The sequence below is a fragment of the Megalops cyprinoides genome, chromosome 12, assembly GCF_013368585.1.
Source record: "Megalops cyprinoides isolate fMegCyp1 chromosome 12, fMegCyp1.pri, whole genome shotgun sequence".
NCBI lineage: Eukaryota > Metazoa > Chordata > Actinopteri > Elopiformes > Megalopidae > Megalops > Megalops cyprinoides.
In genome coordinates this window covers 24,637,932-24,656,498 of record NC_050594.1, presented here as the reverse complement: position 1 = coordinate 24,656,498, position 18,567 = coordinate 24,637,932, and the positions used below count along the sequence as shown (strand labels likewise).

General features: G+C 39.8%; 1 protein-coding gene across 18 annotated transcripts in view; it reads right to left on the bottom strand.

Annotated features, from left to right (window-relative positions):
* Positions 1–18,567, bottom strand: part of nrxn3a (neurexin 3a) — a 333,072-nt gene that overhangs the window by 36,232 nt on the left and 278,273 nt on the right. For all 18 annotated transcript variants that reach the window (XR_005005354.1, XR_005005355.1, XR_005005356.1 and 15 more), the window contains 2 exons: positions 6,420–6,509; positions 4,280–4,587 (listed from right to left, as the gene is read on the bottom strand). Coding sequence is in view for 14 of the 18 variants with exons in the window: in XM_036541921.1 (XP_036397814.1) it covers positions 4,280–4,587; positions 6,420–6,509 (398 nt within the window). In the remaining 4 variants the exon portion in view is untranslated. The remainder of the gene's footprint in view (positions 1–4,279; positions 4,588–6,419; positions 6,510–18,567) is intronic.

Genomic DNA, 18,567 nt, shown 5'->3' with positions numbered 1-18,567 from the left:
CAGCACAAATTCGATATAAATAGATGCATCCCCGAACGTTCCTCCGACACAATGCCAGGATTGCGGGGCACAATTAAATTATTTCCGAGCAGTGACAGGCAGCTTGTTTACTGATCCTGTTTGAACGAATTAAGACGGAAAAGCAAACATGACCGGCAGCTTGTTGACCCACCATGCTGCTCAGCCGTAATGAGAATTCCCCTGCCACTTTCACTCAACCACCTCCCAATCCTCTTTTCACAAGCTGCTCTTATACCTCTGCTAAGAAAATCTGAGAAGAGCAGGCAGATGAGAGCTGCAGCGTATTGCTGAAAAGTAAACTTTTTCTTTACTGATATAGCTATCTGTCTATCTGTACACACACACACATATATATATATATAGTTTTCTTATTGCTAGTGCTGCATGACACTTGCCACCCCATCCCCCTCAAAAAGGAAAATGGACAGAAATCCGTATTATTGTAAACATAAACTAAATGTACTCCTTAAGTAAGTAGGTATGTTAATTAGTTGACGTTAGTTAATTAGTTGAGTATATTTGTGCCATATTCAACTGACTGAAGGTAATGGTATACAGATGGATAAATACAATGGAAACATGGCATTTTTGTAATAGAAATGATGGCTCTGGTACACTGCAAATCTGCTTCTACTGTGCTTTTTCTTTCATGGAAACACTGAATGAATCTTCCCAAAAAAACATGAAGAAAGCCCATAGCTGGTGAGGTAACGTATCTTCACTGTTCAGTGGAGCTGAGGGGATAAAAAAAAATTACTTGGCTGCAGGATGAATTTGGTAGATGTAAGTGAATGTATTTGCAGGCTTCCCCAAAATGTAGTGGAGGGTAAAAGAGTTAACAAGAACATTAGTCATCACACTTAGGGCTGTATGATCAAAGACAGAACAAACTATTAAATGGGTAAAACTTAAAGAAGTTGCAGTGGAACAGTCAGCAGCATGCTGGAAGAACATGATTACAGTGCATGAGATATCTAATGTTTTTCACATAGAGATGTGCCTTCAGTGGGTGAATAAGGGAACTGGAAGTGTCTGGAAGTCTGCGGGTGTGTGAGCATTCAGAGCAGTGGATGCTCTGATTCAAAACATAATATTTTATTTTGTTATGCAGCTAGCTTGGTGGACATGGGAAGACTTTGGAATTCAAAGCAGAGAGCATTTGGGTCATAAATATTATCAAAGAAGCCAGATATTTTATGAAAGTATGTCATGCTTAGCTCACCTCTCTGATCCTGAACCATACAATAATTAACCAGAGGAGGCATTTATGAATTAATATGAACACATTAATCTAAATGGATCTAAGCACACAAAACCTATATATGCAAACTCTGAATAAACACAAACTTGCCTGTATACACAGGGAGTTATGAGTTTTTGTAAGGAACGCCCCCACAAAAAAAAAAATATATTTTCCTAGAAGCTTTTCAAAAATGTCTATTTGATGACATCTTATGAAAATCAAAACAATCAGTAGTTATGTTCCCAAAAGGTACAAAAACATTGTGATGTTGATATGCAATCATTATGATACAATAGAAGAAAAGGTACAAAAACACATTACACGAGTAGTGTAATAGCTCTTTATACCGAAACCAACTGATGTTCGTATATCAGTCATGCTATGTGCCCTGCTGATTCTTGGATCAACTTGGATGGGCACTTTGATCTGTATAAACATCAGTAGAACACCTTGGAACCAGATGAGGTAACATTTGCTTGTACGATGTGTCATATACTGGTGTTATCAGCAGCCTCTGCTCCCATTTTTTGCCAAACTCAAATAAACTTCCTTAATATAACAATAACAGAAGGATACCCACCAAACCAGCTTCATTAGGCCATTTTATCAGTAAGATAGGCGCTGTCTCCTTTATTACATGTATCATTTATGCCATCACCTGATTTCTTTCTGGCCAGCAACATTTGTTAATCCCCAGCTCATTTGCATCTCTTTTGTTGATCACCATCAGACTGTACTGGGATGAAATGCACCAGTGAACACTCTAGATCTACAGTTGAGAAGGGAAATGGCCACTGTCCCTTTCTGAAGAGATGTGTCATTGAAAATCTCCAACTTCAAAGGATATTGCTAATAAAAAGAGCGGTGTGTTCTCTGGCTTCTGCAGGTCTGGCTTTCCACAGCTATAATGCAATACAAGACTTATCACCTTCCGGGACCTGAAGGAGATACCAGTGCAGAGTCAATCAAAAGCTGTGTTGAAAATACTTCCTACACAGGGTCAGGACACTACCAGGACCTGGAACAACATTACATCTCACTTCCTTCGGGCCCACAACCAAGCTGTCAACACCTGTCATTTTTTTTTCCTGAAACCATGCTCCACATTTGACAGTTCACATAAGCAAACTCTTTCCCAGGAAGCAGCAAAATTCAGAAAAAAAGAATAAGACTAAGCTGAATATAAATTTAATTTAAGTTGTGGCCTTGCTGAGCGAGGGATTTACATGTACTTTCAAAAGAGAGGTGAAAAAAAGCAATAATTTCCTTAACAAACGAGGAGCTTGCAGCAGATCTTGCTTTGAGGCTAAGCATTTTGCATGCACCATATGTGTGTCAGAGCACACTGTGGATCCTTACACACCACTGAGTCACAGCCTGGACTGGCCCTGTATGTCCCTACTGTACATTTCACGGTGCCATCCATGCAGACACGTATTGTTTTCAGCATGAGAGGCTCTAATTATTTTGCATTTCCACAACTGCATTTGTGGTCCGCTGCTATGACTGTAGATCATGATGGTGTTGAAGAAATAAAAGTCTTCCCACCTCTTCTTGGCAGACGCTCTGAGGAGAGTTATGACTTTAATATCATGACCGCCAGGTCAATTTGTTCTCCAGCGCCTATGAAATGGCCAGCGTAATTATATTTTGCCAAGCCTCAGACATTTATTGGCTCACAGTAAAAGTGTATTTGCAAAGTGCTCTGTTTTGCTGTCGTGAGAGCAGGTATCTGTGTGAGGCAGTATAGGAAATCCTGAACAGAGTGATCTTATTCCCTCAAAGTCTTTATTCACAGGACAGGCACACACAGACTGACCCTGAACATCAATGCATGCCTGGAATTAAATGATGATTTTGACTTGTGATCTCACATCATTGTGCTAGCGTAATGAAAGGGAGCACAGCACACCCAACTGTTGATGAAATAGTAGCTGGACCCATAGTCAGTGAAGCTGAATGATATAGAAAAGTACTGTTCATATAATAGTCAGATGTCATATGTTCATATAATAATCAGCCTATGGTGAATTAGACAGACAGACAGACAGACATGCTGCATTAAATTATATATTTTTGTTTATAGCAGCTCCAATGTAGCTGCTACAAACAATCCACATTCATAATTTCATTTCTATCTATTTTCGATGCAGAAAGTCTATTTCAAATGAGGTGGTTGGATTGTAGGTGCCAGACAGGCTGGCACTTCTGAATCTTAGAGTGGTTGGCTTTTGTAAAGCAGAGACAGGAATTGCCCTTTAAGCCAAAGTCAGAACAAAAGCTTCAACTGACCTTAACCAAATTAAAATGCAAGCACCTGTTAACTTTCCTGCTCAGGGCTGAAAACACTGAAGAGTTGCTTTGCATACACATTGGTCTACCCACAGCTGCATATGAATAACACACAAATGTTCACTGTTTTGAAATGCACTGATGTGTTTATTCCAGTCAGAGCAGACACTGCCTGTCTTCACACATGCTATCCTGATCAAATATGCACTGCAAATCAATGTCAATTCACCATTCAAAACAAGAATTTTGTAATTCATAAATACAAGCCTTGATTTCACTTGAAATCTATGGCATAGGGCAGGCCAATTTTGTATAGACTACACCATGTTACTGTTTTATGACAGTGCTTTGGGACATTTTTAACAGTGGTTAGTGCATTTCCTCTCTTTCAATGCTACATGCCTCCCTGGTTTTAACAATAACATGATACCAACCAGCAACAACCAACCCTGCTACAAACATCTTCACACAAACCACCAACACACATTGCCAATGCCATACTGTATGTTAGACTAACTGTGTTTGGTTTACATCTCATGTCCTCATTTACAAATCTGGGACACAGGGTCACATTATGTGTCACTTAAAGCAGGGTACGCTTTGACAGAAATGACTAAGTGCTAGCTTAATTCTGGACCGAGACCACACGGACCACGCAGAGGACCCGAAGGTGGGTGAAAAGGAGAAACCGGTCTCCCCAAAGTGATCGGGGGGGGGTCGTACCTGGATGGTGGGCGGGGAGCGGTGCTTGCGGGTGGTGGTGGTGGACATGGTGGTGGTGGTCTCGATGAAGGTGGTGGACATCTCGGGCGGCACCGAGGTGGTGGTGGCGGACCCCAGCACGGAGGGCACGTCGCCCACCAGGCGCACGCTGCCGTTGATCTTGATGTTGGGGTTGCCCTCCGCAGCCATGTTGAGGACCTTGAGGCCGTTATAGTACAGACCTGAGAGCTGGCCCTGGAACGGACGCTTGCGGTCATTTCCCCCGATCGTGATGGTCGCCTGGGTGTTGAAGATCGTTAACTGCCGGCCTAGGAGGGAAAACGAGTGAGGAATAATTCAGCCGACAATGACATCTCTGAGGTGTGTACTTGATTTAGAGAATGTAACAAGGACATAACTAGTTTGGGCATTTAAACGGATGCTTGGTAAATTCTTACACTTTGAATACAGTATTTACAGTGCTTAACATCAAAGTAATCAAAAAGTGTGAGTTGTGTTTAAACCAATTAAACCTTTCAACTATCCAAAACAAGTTTCCTCAGTCATCAGTCTCAAAGGTGAAATGCTGAGTGTGGAGTAATAGCCTTAAAGGCCACAGAAGATCAGACGTAAACTGGGGCGAAAGGTGATTCTCATCAGACAGGGTCCGCAGAGCTCAGGCTTCATTTGAAGGGTCGCAGCTTATTGCTTTAGGGTAACATTGTACAGTGTGCGATCTCCTTCTAAAGGTCATCATTTTCAACCGTCGTTTTCATTATTATGAGTTCTAAATGAGAAGGTACTGAGACAAAGGAAAGGTCACATGTTTATGTTCTTTTTCTAAACGGCACCTTTGGGGGGTACTTCAGAATGAGAATGAAAGTTAGGGCTACAAATTTTTTTTTCCATAACCTGGAAAGTGAGCATTACAACTGGAAGAGAACAAGAGATTATAAATGTATTGGTACCTGCTGCCCTGGAATAGAAACAGCTGCATGATCCATGGGTTATTACTCAAACTATAGCAAGTAATAAAGGCAATTATTGATTATAGTTTTGCTAAAAGGCCAAATGCGTGATGCATTCATTCATCACTGCATTCGAGATTCTATTTGTTCAACATCACTTCATCACATCATTAGGGGCAACCAGTCACAGTATCCTTACAAATGAATTCTATTAGAATGTGTATATTGATTTATATATATTTCTTAAAAGGAAAGACGTAAATATGAAAAAATGATATATTCAGTTTTATGCAGCATTCTGTGCATACACTAAATAAATCAGTTTCAGAACAGTAAATTATCATATGTGCACATTAATTCAACTGCCTTTTAGCAAAGCTGTTGCCTATGCAAGACTTACCATAGAACATTATTAAATTAACTGAATAAAACCCTTCTACTCTGCATGTTTAATACAAATGTCACATGGCATAATGCACAATTCCATTACATTTGGCATGAAATAATAATAAAATCAAATCACAGACATAGAATGTAAATTCATGCATGTAGCATTTCTAATGGGATTTGAAACTGGCTTTGTGTTTTAAACTGTTAAAGGGACTTTATAATCTACTTAAGTAGTTTTAGCAATGACCTTTAAAAGCATTTTATAATGACATTAACACATTCTGTAAATGCATGCAACATTACTACTACTTCAGTGTAACTGATTACAAACATGTGATTAAGAGACTGTAATTATTGTACAGTAAGACTGTAATTCTATTATGTCAGTAGGCATCCGTACCAACTGTCTTTTCAGTTAAGTTTGTTAAGTTTATTGATAACGTTTAGATCAAATAGTTTAGATATGCTACAAATTGTATACATAAAGACATACATTTATATATAAACATTTTTTCATGCAGACAAATATATAAACCAGTCCCTTTAACTGAGTTGAATGAAATGCAGTATAGTATGATTTAGACAACGATAACAAATGAAAATTACAATAGAAATTAAAACAAAAATTTAAAACATTCATTTATGGTTACGAGAAAAGAAAATATGATTTTAGGTTACTGACACTTTTTTTTCTGCAGGCTTGCTTGATTTTTATTTAAGGAATAAGGGAAATCCAAAACAATAATAAAGTAAACAAGCAAAACGAAATAAAATGTCCAATTTTAAAATTTAATAAAGGTTACCTTTCTCTTGTAGCCATTCTTCTACCGGCCGGGTATATTTGAACGGGATTTTCTTATTAGCCATTTGATAGCGCTCATAATCACTGCTGCCTTTAAAGTTTAAAAAACAGCTTAAAACAGTCGGCAATGGCAACAGACAGTTAAGCACAGATTCAGTTTATACATTGATTTCTTTTCCTGACAAATTTTAAAAGCTGTTTAACAATTTTTAAGAGAGGTTATAATTTATTGTTTTTTAATGCTGCAGAGTAGTCTCAAATATTGCAGTACAGCTGTGTATGCAAATATTTTGAGCAGAATGAAAAATTACCCCATTTCACAAAATGTGATTATTCTAAATATTAGACATATATCCCTATACATCTACACATAGTATTAGTTTAGACAGTACTCATTTGAATAAAAATATAACAGTAGCATAAATGATTTCGTTCTGGACTGTTAGCCTAGGATAACTTGGGTAACTCAGGGGTAAGTTGGTTTAAAGCTTTAGCTAGGTTTTGTTTATTTTTTGTGTTTCTAAGGTATTTAAAATAAATTATTTAGAAAACACAGGCAAAACATCATAACATTTTCAAGATAAACTGACTTCACATTGCAAATTGGTAATTTAATTAAAATATGTAAATTCCACTGGACAGCACCTGCTTCTGTTCTCCAAAGACAGAAAAATTCTGATTGTAGCTGACACTCGAATCACAGGACTATACACTATCTCACTTCACTGAAAATGTGTTGAGAAATGTTTTCCTTGATAACAGAGGTAGAGTCCTGTAGACACCTTGTACAGATTGGGTCATTAGCAGAACAGCGAGATGCCTTGGGGGGGAAAGGGAGGTGGATTTAATTTTGGGTGGGTAGGCTGCCAAGTCCTGCTGTTCCTACACAGGTGTCAAGTGGTGAAAGGAGACAGGCTGCCACAGGGCACAGTGTGAATCAAATTCCATGGCACAGGGGAGGAGGCATTAGGAGGCTCGCCGAGGAGAGACCAACCATCAGTGTTTTCCACTGAGGCAGCGGGTCGCTCACTCCCACATTATTCTAACTCCAGAGGCAGGCAGTCATACCCATGGTGAACAGGACCGTTAAAGAACATTGTAGACTCATGGGAAGAATGGAACTTGCTTTTTGTACCTCTCCATTATAAAACAACGTGAATTGTCCACACCAGCTTCACTGGAGTGAAACAAGCTCAGCATGTCATTATCTGTTGCATCATCCTCTATTTTCTTATGAAAATAATACAATGTTTGATATGGGAGGGTATTATTCTGTTTGATTCCTTGTGCAGGAGCTTGGCTTTGGGGGAACTGACCATGAAACTACTGTAGAATAATGCCGGTTCTCAACCTGGGCTGTTGAATTTAAGCTGTTTGAATGGAGACGTTGTAAAATGTTTGCTGTGTAAGACACCGTGGAAAAAGAACAAATGTAAAGCAAACAGGCAGCACATTCTTTCCACAGAGAGAACAGGTGAGATGACTGAACAGTTCAGGAAGTGTGCAGGGACAGGAGCAGCCGGGGTGCTCTTCAGTATCACTGTAAATGAGTGGATCTGGCAGAGCGAATGACCTCATTGCTATGACTCATACAAAAGCCTGTCACCGTCCCCCGAGCTCTGTGCGCGGTACGGCCGTCACCAGGATCTGCTCCTCATCCCTGTGCTGAGATTCTCCATCTGTACCCTCAGGAAGAGGAGCAAATATCAAGGCTGCTGTGTATGGTTTACAGCAGGCCTTTGTTTGGGAAGAAATGTACCTCTGTTCAAACCATTCACAGCTATGTGGTATAGCAGGAACCTAGCAACACTACCATTTTCCTGAAAAAGGTATTCCTTGTTGCTCATGTTAATGTATGGGCAGACAGTGAGCTCTACTGGGAGCAATTTTTTCATACAAATGTGTATGTGAAGGAAAAAAAAAACAATGCTTTAAGAAAATTTTAAAAGAGACAAATACATTTCTATTAATATACCTGAATATACTTTTGCTAATTGCAGGAACATACACTGTGACAATGGTGACTCGGTCAAGTGTAGCTCATCATTATTTAATCATGCATTCAGAGAAACTATGAAACAAAGGAAAAGTGGAGCAGATCTGAACAGCAAATTGAGTTTTTAAAATAGACAGAAGCAACTTCAAAGCTGACAGGTTAGTGGATGCTGAAAGCGCATGTGGGCTGAAGAGAGAGCAGGTAACTAATAAAGAGTGAGGGTTAATCAAAACTTAGCAGAGCTTTTTGCCTTTGATCCTGTCAAAGGGAGTGTACATACTCGTCAAACACCTATGGACAGAATTAAAAATCCTCATCCCTTTGAAAATAAAACTTAGCCAGGAGGTATAAACACAGGTCTCTGATTAGACCCTATACAGGTACCGTGACTTTGAGTTGAACATTTCTGTAGACCTATTTGAACATTTCTGTAGACACAGTGATCTACATATTTATAGGCATTCAGTTTCAATAAAGATCAAAAATCAGAAGATACTGTAATGGCTACTTTGTTGTCATCACTAATGGGCTGTAAACCAGACAATGCTTTCAATGTTCAAACTCCACAATCTCCAAGGGAGGTGCTTTGGAAGGGGAAACAAGAAAACTCAGCAATAACTGTGGGAAAACAAAAAATGCAACAAGCAAAACAAACTGAATATGATATTAATAGTAATTGCATATTACGCAGCTTATCTAGGCTCATGTTGCCCTCATGGCCGCTGGTCATATCAATGCTTTCCACCTCTTTTATATGCTACCATCATTTATTCGTGCTGAGGGTACACAGATGTACACTTTTATAGTGTACTCAGTTGCCTTGCCCTCCATTTTATCTACCTCTCTCTCATACCTCTCTATCATTTCCTCATGCCATCTGACCAAATACTAAACCTGCAGCCGAACTGAATGCCACCCGAAGGCTATGGTGATAAACTTGCTTCATCATACTACATCCCTGCCCCACCCACTGCTAGATTGGCCTCCAACCATAGCCAACCAGCACCCACCAACAGCTATCCCTCCTGCTACCTCAAATATTCTGAATTCAGCAGTGAACTGATAGATATTTCCACTGAACAGCCTTCATGTGTTTCTATTTCACACTATTTCTTTCCTTTTCCAGTATTTTTCAGGGGTCTTTTGACCACCTTTTTTTTTGCTCAGCAAATCATTTTCCAGTTTTCCTCCAACTGGCCCTTGGTATTCCTGGTTTGCTGTTTTTTTATTCCCTCTGGAAATGCACCATGTCTAGTGCTTTGTGACCATTCAGTTGTTAAAATGTGCTGCAATAACTGGATTTTGGTTGATTGATTGGCAGTGTGAGTGCCCAGTATATACAATCTACAGGAGTGTTGGGCTGAATTCCATCAGGACTTTAGGTGAAAGACCCCACAGTCCTCATTTTAACACCAGTGAGAGTCAAGCAATCTTGCTTCAGTACAATAGTGTCATCATCCTCACCCAACTGAATACCCAGAATATACCCAGAATGCAACTGTTGCTCTTTCTGTCCTGTCTCTCTCTAATGCTTTTTTATCCATTTGTACAGCATTAACTAATGAAAGCAAACATTGTCTTGCCAACAATCAGTTTATGCATGCAAAGTGCACAGTGTGGGGTATTTGCTTATTTCAGGATTGGAACAGAGATTCTTTGCATGCAGTATCCTGAGTGCTCCTCTACTGCCCTGTCTAGGATTGGGCTTCTCACCACCTGTTCCCTCTCCAACCTGCCAAGTGATGTGTAAACCTAATCCTGCCTTCACTCCCCAACACACACATCTCCATTCCATCTCCTGTACATGCATGCTGACACCTAACCAGCAAGTCACATGCTTATTTAACAACTAGTTAAATATCATAGGCCACCACCACCCTCTTCAATAATAAGCAGAATGTTCAATAATTATGGTTTCAGTAAATACAGAAGGAGGTTTATGCAGTGCCTTAGCAACTCTTATGAAAGATTATGACTGCAGCATGACCAGTGTCATGCATAACAATGAACACAGAGTGGCAAAGGCATACATTTGTGAAGAAATGTCAATGGCATTTAGGAAAAAAAAACACACACACACACACACACACACACATACACACACATAGGAGAATTTAATATTCTGCCTGTCACATTGGGATGTCATTGAGCTTCTTATAACCTGCCTGTCATCTGCCGAGGTTCAGCAGGGGCGTCTACAGTAAGTATCTTAGTGAATAGCTGAGTCTGACGCATGGCACAGTCACTCGGATTCAAGATTCAGGAAGATCAAGAAGTGCTTTTGTCTTGCGTCATTTCTCTGTTGCCTAGTGAGTGCATTCATGAAAGGGAACGTGAAGACAAGCGATAATAAAACTGTTATTTGGCTCCTTTTCCTTTGCTGCAATCATTTGCTTTTCTCCGTTACTTTCCTTATAGCTGATCTTCTAACCATGTACTTTATTCCATACTGAATGTGGAATACGCATCCTGCAGAGAATATATCACTATGCACCTGGCCTGTGATGCTGCACTATAATATTAAACAATAAGAGCTGAATAAATGAAGGTCAAGTGCACTGTTCAAACAGAGAAATGATAAAGAGTAATAAAAATTCACTGTTGTGGTGAGACAGGTAATATGCTTTCTTTATTTTTTGGCTGGTCATTGAGGTTACAGGTAATTAAAATGATACTTTAATCTTTATTGTGATACATTTTGCTTCATGCAATTTAATTCATTTACAATAATCAATTTTAATAAAAAAACTTAACACCATCTTAAACATATAGGTTTACATTGAAATGAATAAGATGGCCCAAACTCTTCCTACAGTTTCTGTCTATATAATTTTCAGAAAATGGTATGAATACCTTTATGATATTGTAGAGTTCAGTTAGTTCACCTGCTGCTTGGTGAAACTAAGCAAAAATGCTAAGCAAAATATATTTTTCAGGGCTTCTTCCAAACAGACAGCAAATCAATCCTGGACATTTTCAACCCTACACTTATTCGCTGATTCTGACAGAGGCACAGGGGTGAAGAGTCCATGGATCCATTTTTAGATTGCACTCACATGTTCTGCCTTCTGTCTCTCTGACCAGTGACAACAGCACAGATTCATTTGGGCAGAAATGAATTTGTATCTCTGCGGATTGACTCCCTTTCGAAACGGACTTGTCCATACAGCTGGAATCTGGTGGTGAAATGGCCCTCTTTCCTGACTCTTTTGCCCCCTCAATATCTTCCAAAAACAATGAGAGAGAGAGCATTTATCTCGCCATCCTGGGTGGTTTCATTTAATCGCAGGATTAGACCGGCAGCTCTTATTGAAAGCTTATCTTTTTCCCCCGGAGAGATTTATAAGGGCAAGAGATTTTGTTTTCGATAGGAGTAATTGTATTTGGCTTGTAGGGTACAAGACTATTTATCTCATACCTCGGAAATCATTACCTTAAATCCTGACAGATAAGGGTCCTGGACTTTTTGAGAAGTGTTGGGGTGTCGTGCCGTGAAATGACAGTTGGTTTTGGCCTTTGCTTTATTTTTTTGTCCACTAATGCTGCAGCATCAGCTGTGTTTGTGAGGACTGTTCTATCAATATTCTAACCCAGAAGAGACATCAAGCTCACATGCAAACAAGACCGCGTCTGAAGTCTTGTGCCAGAGAGGTCCATGGGGGGATCTCCTTATCATTTTGCAGAGAGCACTGTGAGCAGACAGAGCTATCTGTCAATCTGATTACAGATGATAGGAGGTCAATTCTCTACACTTATCAGACTCTGAGATGCTGACTTGAGACTTCTCTTTCAAAGGCCTCCAGATAGCTGTTGCATATTCCGTTCCACTTCAGCATGTTCAAAGGGAGAAATTCTGCATCGGCAGCGTTCCAAGACATCTATTTGAGGTACAATGTATCCGTCATAAGATTCCAAAGGAAAGAAGACCTCATTCATATTCAACGGTGATGTGCAAACAAAAGCAATCATCTTCAGATGCCTGGCCTTGACTTGAACACTTTGACACATCCAGCAGGTGGAGGCTGAGCTTTTCAAAGCAATTTACCACAGTAGAGTGTCTTGTCCCGCCGCAAGATCGCAACAGGGGGAGAAGGACCTACACCGTTTGTCGCACCCTGTGACAAGCCTTTGGAAGTAAGTGCCTGTTTAGAGTGTTTTAATTCTACCTGCACTGATTCTGTCAGCCTGATTATGCATCAGGAAAAATAAGAGGGGAGAACATTAACTGACACAGATGTGGAGGTCAACAGCATCCCAGCAGGGCTGTCAAAACCCTCAGCTTCACACGACCAGGAGCTGTCCTCCTGTACCTGACATCTCCACCCATAAAAAGTTGGCCATGCAGGACCCGGGGAAGTGAACAGTTGTTGAGCTGGAACAGTGTTCATCTGAACGAGGCCCCATGGGATTATAACATATTACTTCCTGCAGGCTTGCTGGAATAACCGCATGGCTGAAGCGCCATGGGGTATTCACATTTTGCATGTGTTTTGCCAAAAAAAAAAAAATTATGGCATTATGGCTCACACAAAAAGCGCAAATTGTGCAGACAGAATGTAAACCAAGCCTAAAGTGTTACATAATTTAAAGGAATCATCTTTAAGATGTAGGAAATAACTGAAGAATGTCAGAGCGTTTAATGGTTCTGAAATAATATGGGAATTAAGCAAAGAGCTGTACTTTCACATTTCGATTGCAAGGTCAAAGAATCACAAAGTAAGTGCTTCCTATTCATCCTGTGAAGCGACGCTCTGATGACTTTTTTACAATTTTAATGCGTGATGCCAACTGTATGTGTGTATGAGAGAGACATTTTTGAGAGCAAGTATCTGCAGTTTTCTAATATAAGCACTGCTCCTGTTTGATAATACAAGACCGAAAGGACACCAGAACATTATCATTTAAATGAGCTGGAGACTTTTTTTGGTGTTTCTGAACAACAAGCAACTCAAAATATTTCAAATGTATGTCTACTCCCTTTCAGATATGACACTGTCTCAGAAAAAAAGTGCACCCATTATCTAACATACAACAAAACACAGAAGTATTGAAATGTCTGGTATAAGAGTGATAAGAAAAATACTAAATCTACACCTTTAAAATATTTGCCATCAAACAAAATGTGATATATTTTTCTCTAATCCCAAAGAAAAACTGACTGCACATTGTCAGCGAATTCTCAAAATTGGGGCCCACAGATATCAATGACACCATGGGGTGGACATGCCTGCATACACATTTTTTTGGTTCCATTGCTGACAGACAAGGACACACTCCCAGAGATATTTCCCTTCCCGCAAACTGCTCTTATGACACAAAAATGACACCATGATTTGACTGCCACCTGGGGACCTGGACTCTGGTGACTGGGGCAATGGAATAGCACAACCCATCGCAGCTGTAATGGTCCACTATTTTCCCTGCTGTCACTCGCTATTACCCAGACTCAGACCTGTGGGTGTCAGATGCAGGGGCTGGAACAACACGAGCCACAGTGTCGTCCTAAAGCAGGTGAAATCCGCATGTGCACATACGCATGCAAGCAGAAAAACAGGCACAAATCCATACATATCATTACACATATAGGCAGGCTAGGAGGTGGAGAGACAAGACAGACAAACAGGCAGGAAGCCAGATGCCCCTACACATCCATACACACATTGGCACATGCTTTCCAGTCTTTACTGGAGCCAACAACGTCTGCACTGTACATTGGTCATAGATGAGCTGTCACTCCCCTCTCCCCCCACATTCAGTCACAATATTTGTCTCTCAGTTACGATTTCCACAATCAACGAGACCTTGACAGCTTCCGCCCAGCGGTCAGATTCACATTCCTAGTAATGTGCCCATCATTAGTGATGTAATGATGTAGTGATGTGAACCACTGTTGTGTGGCCACAGCAGAATGCAGGAAAGGGTGACGTCTGTTCTGATTTCACCTTTTTTAAGAAATATTATGAATACATTAAAAGGGACTGGCATGAATGGCTACATACAATAGCTAGCTTATTTCAAGGCAATTTACACCATGTTATTAATGTGTGCATAAACATAAAACAGTAGCCTATTCTTGCAGATGGGAAGTTTTCTCCAATGAAATCATTCAGTTGTTCATTCAGCTCTTGCTTCTCTACTTTTATGAGAAGGCTGATATCCCATATTGACTTGGAAAAATCACACCTCTTTTAGAATAGCTTGAAAAAGCATGCTTTTGTTGCTATGGGAATAAAAAGAATTCTAATTAATTTAAATACTCAGTTAATTTTCATTTAAGAAATGAAACATTCTCTGGGATGATTCCAGGTTTTGTTTTTATGCTTTTCTGGGTATATTCTAATTTTCACATCATGTCTTTAAGAGCTTGCTTCTTCCTTGTCCTTGGCTGCTCTCCTTCCTTTTCCCTCAGTCCCTCACTTTCTTTCCCTCTGCCTCACTCTCTCTGCTCTCTGATTTTCCTGACATGCTTACCCTCTCTTTCCCCCTCTCTCTTTTTCTCCCTCTATTTAAATCTCTCTGGTTTCCGCTTCTTTCTCCCTGATCCTCCCTGTCTCCTCCTTTCTCGCTTTACGCGGCCATTCACTCTTTTGGTTTCTCTGCACCCCCTCCCCTTCTCCCTCTTAGACACACTAGGCACTGATCTGGATTGGACCGGACTGCAGCAGAATATTTGAACCCTTAAAGAATGGGGGTAGAGAGGGAGCGTTGCGCATATTTTCCAGAAGCATTCCATTCTTCTGCAGTTGCTTTACAATGTGCCAGTTCCAATCATGGTAAAACCCCTTTTGTTTGTGCCTCATCCTGCTACACATCAACTAGTCTGAGTATTCATTTGCACTTCATTTTAAATGCCTTCTCCATGGTTTATTGGGAACTGTCAATTATTTTAACCTCCATTTTGCTGCAGTATTCCAATTAGCTGACCCAATTTACAGGTATCTATGGTACAATAACACTCAATCGAGCACCAGCTGTTGTTATGTACCGCATTAAACCTTCAGAGGGACTGCCAAAGACATCATAGAGGATGAAAAACTGATCTGTCCCTCAGAATATGCTCTATTTTTTAATCTTGATAGCTCTTTTGTAAGTGTGATAACATAATGGATTCGGCAAGCCCGTCATCAAAATTATAATGTTTTTAAAAAAAAACAAACAAAAAAAACCCCTGCATTTTTTAAGCCTGCAGTATCATCCAGACTGTGCTCGTGCTGAGAATTTAAAGAGCAGCTCAAAAACAGAAAATGACTTGCTAGCAGAACTGCGGCTGGACAAGCAGGTCAGGAATGCAAATACAATAGATTTCTTCCAAATACTGTAAACTGCAGAGGAAAAAGACCTTGCAACTGCTTACTGAACAAAGCAGAGACTTCGCAATATTCTAGCTGACAGAGCGATGCAGAATTGTTCAACACAATGCTGTGCAATTCATCTGTGCTGGACACTGAATTTGTTTAATGTACTACCTGAGAGGAGCTGATTTTTTTTTTTGCACAAGAGAATTGTGCTATTGTTAAATTTTGCAGCAACGTGGTAGCTGTCTTGTCAGACATTTGACATCACTAAATTAGTAATAATCAGAATCATGAATATAAGATCCAGGATGTTGGGATACATCATTTTTTTCTGCAGTCTGGACATCATATTTTGTTATAATAACCAGTTAGCTAAATAATCACAGAATTTCAAATTGTGGATCACAATTCCATTCATATCAGATGGAAGCAGACAGTGCGCGTATCTATTTAAATTGAGCAGAAAATGCAACAGGCCTAACTGCCCTGCCTATATTATGTTTATAGTTGTGCTTTATCTCATAATTCAATATATAAAAGAAGATGCAGATGTTTGATACTAATAGCCACTTATCACAAATGATGAAACACCCTGCCTTATTTCTCAATTTCTTTACATATTAATCTTACAGTCCAAAGGCAGCTCTGTGGCTGATTGTGAGGACTTCCAACCTCTCTTTCCAGTTCTTGAAGGATGCTGTTCACATTGACAATTTAGGAATGGTCACACTGACTGAAGACACAAATGAAGCAAAAAAAAAAAAAAAAAAGACAATGCATGTACTGCTGCATATGTATGTAATATCTGAAATATGGTAATGCACAGCCCACATGGCTGTAATTCAGTGGGATGCCTAAACTTAAATAGCACAGGAGAGAGGTGACTGAGGGGGCATCTCCTTGATTGCTCCATCACTTTGCATCCTCAGGTGGCCGTCTATAATTCTGAATATTTTATCTTCAAGTTAAAACTTTTGGGCAGAAGAGCCCATCTGGATGACATCTATATCCGAATGTTATACAACCACGGCATCCATAAAACCAGCAAGATACTCCCTGTGCTGTCACATCACACTAAAGTTAGAGCCGCTCAACTCTAAATGAAGCTGGGGACCTCAGAAGTTGCCAACTCTGTGTAACGCACCTGGGTCTATGTAATGTGGTGGTATCAAGCCATCCATTTTTCATTTTCATGCCTGAAATTATTCACACAGAACATAGACCTGCTCATAAAGGACAGTGCTATCCATGCCATCTTTTTATGGGTCTGCAATTCTCTACAGTGGGAATGAAGGTCCTAAAGCTTTCACATTAAGGGTTTCAAGAGTGATTTTGATTGTGCTTTAACCTGTAATTAGAGGGGAAATTACACTGCCTTCAGAAAGGGAAGAAATCAATCAGCTGAATTACAGTCACCACTGATCTAAAATTTATCCACTAATTTGAGTAAAGACAACTTGCCTAAGTACATAAAAGGTTACTTTTACCCCAGCAGACAAAACCTAAGTATCAGTAAGGGAAATCTGCAATCCGTAAGAGGCATAATGCTAAAACTGGAAGGAAATGACCTTTCTTTACAACAGCTGAATACAAAGCTTCACTGACAACAATCAGTAGATATTTGGAACGAAAATTAACTATGTACTTGCTTCTGTGGCCAAGCTACAACAATGGCAAGATTTTTATCTGACTTCATTAAGAATACAATCTGTTAAAAAGAAAACTTGGCACTCAGTGTAAGCTGTGAGGGGACAAGAAAGAGATAACAATGTTGTTGCCAAGACTTTGGGTCTTCTTTGTTAAGAAATGTGGTCTTAAATATATTAGAGAGCGACTGCTAAACCCTGCAAGACTGCAAAACATAACCAGGAGCTGGTTTTGCCAGTTCTCCTAAATCACCGAACCCCTATGACTCATGTCTGTTCATCACAGTGTTCACCAATGTGCTCATTAGCCCTTGAAATTCTACTATTCTTTCCCATCTGACTGGGAGGCAGTGTGAGGGCAGCAGGAATGGCCTCTCTTTTTAATAATGTGCCTCATTTAGACTTTTTTCCAATGGAAATACACAGACAATTAGGTTTGGTCCTTTTAACACAAAGGACGTGGCATCAGCAACGATAAGTGCTTCTGGAACTCAAAGGCTGTCTAAATCCTGTTCACAGCTGCCAAAAGAGTATGGCAAAGTCTGACTCCAGCTAAAACGTTCATGTATTGCCAGACACAAAAATGAGATTTGTAAAAGAAGCACTGAAAAAAAATCAAAGTACTTTTTAAATACATGCACCCTTGCTTTTCCTTTTGACATTATGTGGTAGCATTCTCTTCAGGAACTGGAAAGAGGGAAGTTGACTCAAATCTTATTAAAGTACATGCACATAAATATCTATACATGTATACATAAATGTGGTGTATATATTTTGTCAGACATGTAGATGCAATATCTGATGAAAGCGATGCCGGGAATTTACTTCAAAATGAACTTTAAGACACTCATTTGGGGCTGACAGACAAAAACTAACTCTTGATTAGTAAGGCCTTTCAAAAAATGGCTGAAGACATTTCCAAATAGGAGGAGTTATTGTATATTCTGGAACATACTTTCATTGGTCACCACAGTCAGAGTGTGCTTATTGTGGGCTTGTTGCTCACCTTTTCCTTGTCACACCTATTTACTTCACCCTGTCATTGAACATGTCTCTGATAGCCCCACAAACACAACACATGATTACACTGATGCTCCATTACATGCTACATATTTAAGTCTAGTTAAGCTGGATACAAGAATAAATTGACACCCGCATGAACAAACATTTGTTGTTACAGTTACAGTAGACAAAAAGAGAAAAGCCAACTCT